The following is an 8393-nucleotide window of genomic DNA, read 5'->3' on the forward strand; positions in this document are numbered from 1 at the left end:
CTAAAGCTCAATGGCTGAGAAATGTGGCCTACCACAGAAACTCAGGTGTTTCGCCGTCAGAAAACTTGATCATTGTTGGTGGTGGAACAAGTCTTTTGCCTGTTAAGTAATCCTTGTGGGATAGTTGTCTTGTACCGCAAACCTCGTCTTCTTTCCCTTGCTAAGGTCACTGAGTATAGCTGATAGGTTTTGACAATGACTAAATTGGACCAGTGCGCGGCATGCCCGTAGCACTCGTAACATAGTATCTGACCCGCGACTCTGCCTTTCCCAACACTTGGGACTATAAGCATGTCCAGACAGACACGCTTAACCAGAATGAAAGATAAGATCCTGGTGCTAGAATCAAACAGTGTACACATCATTTCGAATGAGCATGTTGTATTTAATATGCTTTTTACAAGGGAAGCCGACAATCAGAAATATAATGTTAAAGTGTCTTACATTAGACTACTCAATCCACTTTTTGACTAGCTAAATGAAAAAGAAACAACAAAACATATGCTAATAAACTTTTCTTCTCCACAAAGACATACCAGAAACAAACCAACGCAAACAACCAAGTTCTTTTCACAATACCACCAGAGAACCATTTTTTTTCTCTGCATGGGCAGCTAAAATCTCATCGCCCCACATTTCTAAAAACTTGTCTCATGACCCATAAATATGTTATCAGACTGTCATCTTATGAAGTTGTTTCTTGGTTATGGCTATATATATCTTTATTTAGTCGAAATTGTGATAGCTGCCCATGCAGAAAAAAAATGGTGGAGAAGAAAAAGTTGTGTCTTTTGCTATCGTGGTTAGCTAATAGATTTACATATTGTGTCTTCCCTGTAAAACATTTAAAAACAAAAAATCAGAAATGATGGCTGGATTCACAAGATCTGTATCTTTCATCTGGTGTCTTGGACTTGATACCAAGGTTGAAGTGTCGGCTGTGGTCTCCTGCGCTGCTGTATTTCAAACCTTCAGCTAGGTGATAGCAGGAAGAGGGTGGGTTACAGCCTCACAGGTTACAGCCAAAGAGTTGTTCACCACCACAATCAAGTTTTCTGGGACCTGTTTCTGACCACATTTACTGCAGCAGACTCAAGGGACAAAACACACATAGTGTATATTAACACCCACACACACACAGACACACACACGCACACACACACACAAACATCATAGATCATGTTCAGAATGTGGACCCAAATGGCAGATTAACTTGAACGAATGAAGACGTCATACTATAGATAAGATTAGCAGGTTTAGCTGATTTGAAGTTTTACTTTCTGACATGTAGTCCAGATTCATAGAGGATAGCCCCTCACACCTTCTATTTAATGTTACGGTACGTTGGTCTCACCATGTATGTCGATGCCATGCTCGCTGTCGGCCTTTCCCGCAACATTCATCACCACACGAGTAGCATCCTGTGTGCAAAACCTTGGTGTCCTTTATCTGCAGCAGTTGCTCCTTGTTCAGCACCTGATTCTCACTCTGGCCTGTGGTTGATTGTACGTTCTTCAATGACGTCACCACTGAGCGGGACACACCGTCGGCCTCGAACAGCTGGGTCACTTCTCCACTTCTCATCATTGTGATGTCATTTCCTATTGAAGACTATTGAAAAAGTTTGGTTAATAACTAGCTACCTTTTGAGTTTTGATCCCACAACGCGGTTGGTATCAGTGGCTGGGACCACTATTATATGTCCAMTTATCTTGCCGACTAAGGCTGGGTTTGAGGAGCTTCTTGGCGTAGTGGCTAGCCTAGCTGCTAGCTAGCTGCCTATCAAGCTAAAAGGGTTTTCTTGAGGGCTTGAACACAACCCCCGACGCGGTTAGCCCTTGTGGCTGTGACTGTGGATTGTCCCCGGCTTGTTGCTGTCTAGATCCCTGCTGTTTGTTGTTATTGTTTCCAATCTTCCCTGCGACCTGCTCTGTCTGGAATTGCGAGGAGTTACAGCGTAACCTACGTAGCTACCATGGCAAAGACTGAAGACAGTGGAGGTACCATTGAGGACAGTGGTGTCTCTCTATCACAGGTGAATTATAATTTAAACAAAGATAAAGAGTTCTAGAATCAGTTGTTACAACAAGAAAATAGCTGCAAGTGTTGTGTCCAAATACTGGGGGYGTCAACTAATAAAATAATGGACGACCTGACCAGAGAGGTCCAGGACCTGAAGAACAGTTTGCAGWTCTCCAAGGGTCAGGTCGATGAGTATAAACAGGAGATAGGCAAGATGACAGCAATCTGTAAGTCATTGAGAGAGGACATACGTTTTGTATGTGATTCCATGGTGGATCTAGTTTTGTCCTGTGGAATAKATTTTATGGATCTAAATGTTTTTCCTCATAATCCTGGACTGCTCAGACTCCAACCAAAGTATATCAAAAGATGCGCTATAAATTCTCAAACAACACAGTCCTAGATGCACTTCCATACTCCCTACACCTACTGTACATAATGGTCCTGCTGTCTGTCTGTCCCAGACTCTGTCTGACTGTCCTCCTTCTAGCGACTTAAAAAAATATTTAGTCTTTTTGAATACCCAAATTTTCTTTATAAATAAATAACCATGATTCGCATAGTTTTAAATTCACATCTTTTTTATTTTACCTTTATTTAACTAGGCAAGTCAATTAAGAACAAATTCTTATTTTCAATGACGGCAGTGGGTTAACTGCCTGTTCAGGGGCAGAACTTATTCTACAATTTATTAAATTGTTTTAATCTACACACAGTACCCAATAATGACAATACAAAAACAGTTATTTGGAAATGTTTGCAAATGTATTATCAATAAAAAACTGAAATATCACATTTACATAGTAGGTATTCAGACCCTTTACTCAGTACTTTGTTGAAGCACTTTGGCAGCGATTACAGCTTTGAGATTCTTCGGCATTACGCTCCAAGCTTGGCAGACCTATATTTGGGGAGTTTCTCCCATTTTCTCTGTAGATCCTCTCAAGCTTGTCAGGTTCGATCGGGTTCAAGTCCGGACTCTGGTTGGTCCACTCAAGGACATTCAGAAACTTGTCCCGAAGCGACTCCTGTGTTGTCTTAGCTGTGTGTTTAGGGTCATTGTCCTGTTGGAAGGTGAACTTTGCCCCAGTGTAAGGTCCTGAGCACTCTGGAGCAGGTTTCATCAAGACCTGTCTGTACTTTTCTCTGTTCATCTTTCCCTCAATCCAGACAAGTCTCCAGTCCCTTCCGCTAAGAAAACATCCCCACAGTATGACACTGCCACCACCATCTTCACCTAGGGATGGTATTGGCCAGTTGATGAGCGGTGCTGACTCTTGACATTCAAGTTAAAGTGTTCAATCTTAGTTTCTCAGACCAGATAATCTTGTTTCTTATGGTCTGCTAGTCTTTTGGCAAATTCTAAGCGGGCTGTCATGTGTATTTTATTGAGTGGCTTCTGGTCTGCCACTCTACCATAATGTCTTGATTGGTGGAGTGCTTTAGAGATGGTTGTCCTTCTGGAAGGTTCTCCAATATCCACAGAGAAACTCTGGATCTCTGTCAGAGTGACCATCGGGTACTTAGTCACCTCTTGACCAAGGCCCTTCTGGTGGTTCCAAATGTGGTGGTCCCACAGTTATCAGTGCATGTCAGAGCAAAAACCAAACCATGAGGTTGAAGTAATTCCATTGAGCTCAGAGACAGGATTGTGTTGAGGTACAGATCTGGGGAAGGTTACCAAAAACCTTTCTGCACCATTGAAAGTCCCCAAGAACACAGTGCCTTCCATCCTTCTTAAATGGAAAAACATTTGAAACAACCAAGACTCCTATCCCAAATCTCAAACAGGCCTTTGTGATGGAGTGGACAGATGAAATAGCCTCTTCAGTGAAAGGCACGTAACAGCCCGCTTGGAGTTTGCTAAAAGGCACCTAAAGGACTAAACACTGGCCAGCTGACATTTGGCGTACTGTCATGTCTCCTGAGGCTGTGGATTATGGTCCGAACTGAGCACTGACAGACCATAACCACTGTTAGTCTTACACAGTTATCCYAWTTCCTAAGTAAAATAGCCTTTGAGTGACCAAAATATCACCCATACTAAACTACCTTTATTTTCATATCTAACAGTCAGTAAGACTGAAGGACAGGCTAGGTGGGCACAGCAACATGCAATACTGTCATGCATTACATCATGTTTTCGTAAATTGTTTGTTTATTTAACCGTTTGTTCATTTGTGAGCTCACATGCGCATGTGTGTGTTTGTGCAGAGAGACTCCGAGGAGGGGAGTGGCTGTCGGAAATTCAGGGATAAATAATGAGGCAGAGCTCAGAGTTTGTCAGAAGGCGGAACTGAACGGGTCACACACAGGACCAAGCAGGAGAAGGACCTCAGCATTTTGACCTTTTATTACAAATGGAGAAACACGAAGATGTTCAATACTGTTTTCAAGACAGAAACTCTTCTTGCAGAAAGGTTTTGCTATCGACATCTATCTACATAACAATGTACATCTTCTTCTCAGTGATTTCAGCAGTTACAGTATTTTTGAACGTACTGGTGATCATCTCCATCTCTCACTTCAAGCAGCTCCACACTCCAACCAACCTGCTCATCCTCTCTCTGKCTGTGTCAGATCTCCTGGTGGGACTGATTGTGATACCAGTAACGACTATAGCAATAATTGAATCATGCTGGGGATTTGGGGAACATTTCTGTGTGTTTCAATTCTACATCTCTTGTTTGTGTACTWCTTTATCTCTGGGCAATTTGGTCTTGATATCTATTGACCGCTATGTTGCTGTGTGTGATCCCTTATTGTACCACTCTAAAATAACAACATCAAGAATGATGTGTTGTATATCCATTACCTGGTGTTGTTGTATCATATACGATGCTACTATTRTAAAAAACTTTGTAAATGTACAGGTACAGAGTAGGTGTTTGAAAGAATGTTTAATTGTTGAAGGGTTAAATTGGGTTACTACAATTGACCTTGTACTTAAAACGGTTGTCCCGTGCTCTATTATTATAACACTTTATTTGAAAATCTTTGTGGTGGCCAGATCACAGGCCAGAAAGGTATTTTCAAAAGAGGCTGCCAGTGTGTCTGGTGTTAAAACTGTACAGGCAAATAAGTCTGAGAGAAAAGCAGCAAAAACTCTAGTGTTAATAATAATAGAGCACGGGACAACCGTTTTAAGTACAAGGTCAATTGTAGTAACCCAATTTAACCCTTCAACAATATAACATTCTTTCAAACACCTACTCGTACCTGTACATTTACAAAGTTTTTTAAATAGTAGCATCGTATATGATACAACAACACCAGGTAATGGATATACAACACATCATTCTTGATGTTGTTATTTTAGAGTGGTACATAAGGGATCACACACAGCAACATAGCGGTCATAAGATATCAAGACCAAATTGCCCAGAGATAAGAGTACACAAACAAGAGATGTAGAATTGAAACACACAGAAATGTTCCCCAAATCCCCAGCATGATTCAATTATTGCTATAGTGTTACTGGTATCACAATCAGTCCCACCAGGAGATCTGACACAGAGAGAGGAGGTGAGCAGGTTGGTTGGAGTGTGGAGTGCTTGAAGTGAGAGATGGAGATGATCACCAGTACGTTCAAAAATACTGTAACCGCTGAAATCCTGAGAAGAAGATGTACAGTGTTATGTAGATAGATGTCGATAGCAAAGCCTTTCTGCAAGAAGAGTTTCTGTCTTGAAAACATATTGAACATCTTCAGTTTCTCCATTTGCATAAAAGGTCAAATGCTGAGGTCCTGCTCTCTGCTTGGTCCTGTGTTACCCGTTCAGTCCGCCTTCTGACAAACTCTGAGCTCTGCCTCTCTATTTATCCCTGAATTTCGACAGCCACTCCCCTCCTCGGAGTCTCTCTGCACAAACACACACATGCGCATGTGAGCTCACAAAATGAACAAACGGTTAAATAAACAAACAATTTACGAAAAACATGATGTAATGTGACAGTATTGCATGTTGCTGTGCCCACCTAGCCTGTCCTTCAGTCTTACTGACTGTTAGATATGAAAATAGGTAGTTTAGTATGGGTGATATTTTGGTCACTCAAAGGCTATTTTACTTGGAATGGAATAACTGTGTAAGACTAAACGTGGTTATGGTCTGTCAGTGCTCAGTTCGGACCAAATCCACAGCCTCAGGAGACATGACAGTACGCCAAATGTCAGCTGGCCAGTGTTTAGTCCTTTAGGTGCCTTTTGAGAACTCCAAGCGGGCTGTTACGTGCTTTCACTGAAGAGGCTATTTCATCTGTCCACTCCATCACAAAGGCCTGTTTGAGATTTGGGATAGGAGTCTTGGTTGTTTCAAATGTTTTCCATTTAAGAAGGATGGAAGGCACTGTGTTCTTGGGGACTTTCAATGGGTAGAAAGGTTTTTGGTAACCTTCCCCAGATCTGTACCTCAACACAATCCTGTCTCTGAGCTCAATGGACAATTACTTCAACCTCATGGTTTGGTTTTTGCTCTGACATGCACTGATAACTGTGGGACCACCACATTTGGAACCACCAAGACGGGCCTTGGTCAGAGAGGTGACTAAGTACCCGATGGTCACTTTGACAGAGATCCAGAGTTTCTCTGTGGAGATTGGAGAACCTTCCAGAAGGACAACATCTCTAAAGCACTCCACCAATCAAGACATTATGGTAGAGTGGCCAGACTGTCACGTTCCTGACCTGTTTTCCTTTGTTTTGTATTCATTTTAGTTGGTCAGGGCGTGAGTTGGTTCACGTTGGTTGTTTTGTATTTTGAAGTGTTTTGTTGACTTTCATTAAAAGAATGAACACTAACCACTCTGCGTTTTGGTCCACACCTTCTGTCAGCGAGGACAGCCGTAACAGAAACACCCACACGACGGACCAAGCGGAGTGGAGAAGGGCAGCGACAGCAGCAGAGACAGACAGAGGAATGGACATGGGAAGACGTCTTGAACGGCAAGGGTTGCTACACATGGGAGGAGATCCTGGCTGGAAAGGATCGCCTCCCATGGGAACAGCTGGGGCAGCGAGGAGAGCAGAGGCAACCGGAGAGAGGAACCGGAGGTATGAGGGTACGCGGCTAGCACGGAAGCCCGAGAGTCACCCAAAAATGTATTGGGGGGAGGCTAAGAGGTAGTGGGCCGAGGGCAGGTAGGAGACCTACGCCCACTTCCCAGGCTAACCGTGGAGAGCGGGAGTACGGGCAGACACCGTGTTACGCTAGCGCACGTGTCTCCTGTACGTGTTCATAGCCCGGTGCGGGTTATTCCACCTCCCCGCACTGGTAGGGTAGATTGGGCATTGAGCCAGGTGCCATGAAGCCGGCTCAACGCGTCTGGTCTCCAGTGCGTCTCCTCGGGCCGGCATACATGGCACCAGCCTTACGCATGGTGTCCCCGGTTCGCCTACATAGCCCGGTGCGGGTTATTCCACCTCCCCGCACTGGGCGGGCGACGGGAGGCATTCAACCAGGTAGGGTGGCAGGCTCGGTAATCAAGGGAGCCAGTACGCCTGCACGGTCCGGTATTTCCGGCGCCACCTCTCCGCCCCAGCCCAGTACCACCAGTTCCGCACCACGCACCAAGCCACCTGTGCGTCTCCAGAGCCCTGTACGCACTGTTCCTTCTCCCCGCACTCGCCCTGAGGTGCGTGCCTAGCCCGGTACCACCAGTGCCGGTACACGCACTAGGCCTACAGTGCGCCTCATCCGGCCAGAGCTGCCCGTCTGCCAAGGCGCATCTGAGCCATCCGTCTGCCCAGTGCCATCTGAGCCATCCGTCTACCCAGCGCCATCTGAGCCATCCGTCTGCCCAGTGCCATCTGAGCCATCCGTCTACCAGCGCCATCTGAGCCATCCGTCTGCCCAGTGCTATCTGAGCCATCCGTCTACCCAGCGCCATCTGAGCCATCCGTCTGCACAGTGCCATCTGAGCCATCCGTCTGTCCCGAGCCATTAGAGCCGCCCGTCTGTCCCGAGCCGTCAGAGCCGTTCGTCAGTCAGGAGCCGCTAGAGCCATTCGTCAGTCAGGATCTGCCAGAGCCGCCAACCAGACAGGATCTGCCAGAGCCGCCAACCAGACAGGATCTACCAGAGCCCTAACCAGACAGGATCTGCCAGAGCCGCCAACCAGACAGGATCTGCCAGAGCCGCCAACCAGACAGGATCTGCCAGAGCCGCCAACCAGACAGGATCTGCCAGAGCCGCCAACCAGACAGGATCTGCCAGAGCGCCAACCAGACAGGATCTGCCAGACCCGCCAACCAGCCAGGATCTGACAGAGCCGCCAGTCAGCCAGGATCTGCCAGAGCCGCCAGTCAGCCAGATCTGCCAGAGCCGCCGTGGAGCCATGAGCAGCCAGAGCCGTCAGCGAGCCATGAGCAGCAG

At 45.7% G+C, this 8393-nt stretch overlaps 1 protein-coding gene and 1 pseudogene across 1 annotated transcript in view; one reads left to right on the plus strand and one right to left on the minus strand.

Annotated features, from left to right (window-relative positions):
* LOC139025394 (olfactory receptor 2W1-like) overlaps window positions 1-1587 on the minus strand; it is an 11468-nt pseudogene extending 9881 nt beyond the window's left edge.
* A 2745-nt stretch (window positions 1588-4332) lies between these two features.
* Window positions 4333-8393, plus strand: part of LOC112074390 (trace amine-associated receptor 6-like) — a 27945-nt gene continuing 23884 nt past the window's right edge. Inside the window, exon 1 of the mRNA XM_070440507.1 lies at window positions 4333-5132. Coding sequence (XP_070296608.1) covers window positions 4383-5132 — 750 coding nt within the window. The 5' untranslated portion in view covers window positions 4333-4382. The remainder of the gene's footprint in view (window positions 5133-8393) is intronic.

The sequence above is a fragment of the Salvelinus sp. IW2-2015 genome, unplaced genomic scaffold, assembly GCF_002910315.2.
Source record: "Salvelinus sp. IW2-2015 unplaced genomic scaffold, ASM291031v2 Un_scaffold2616, whole genome shotgun sequence".
Lineage (NCBI taxonomy): Eukaryota > Metazoa > Chordata > Actinopteri > Salmoniformes > Salmonidae > Salvelinus > Salvelinus sp. IW2-2015.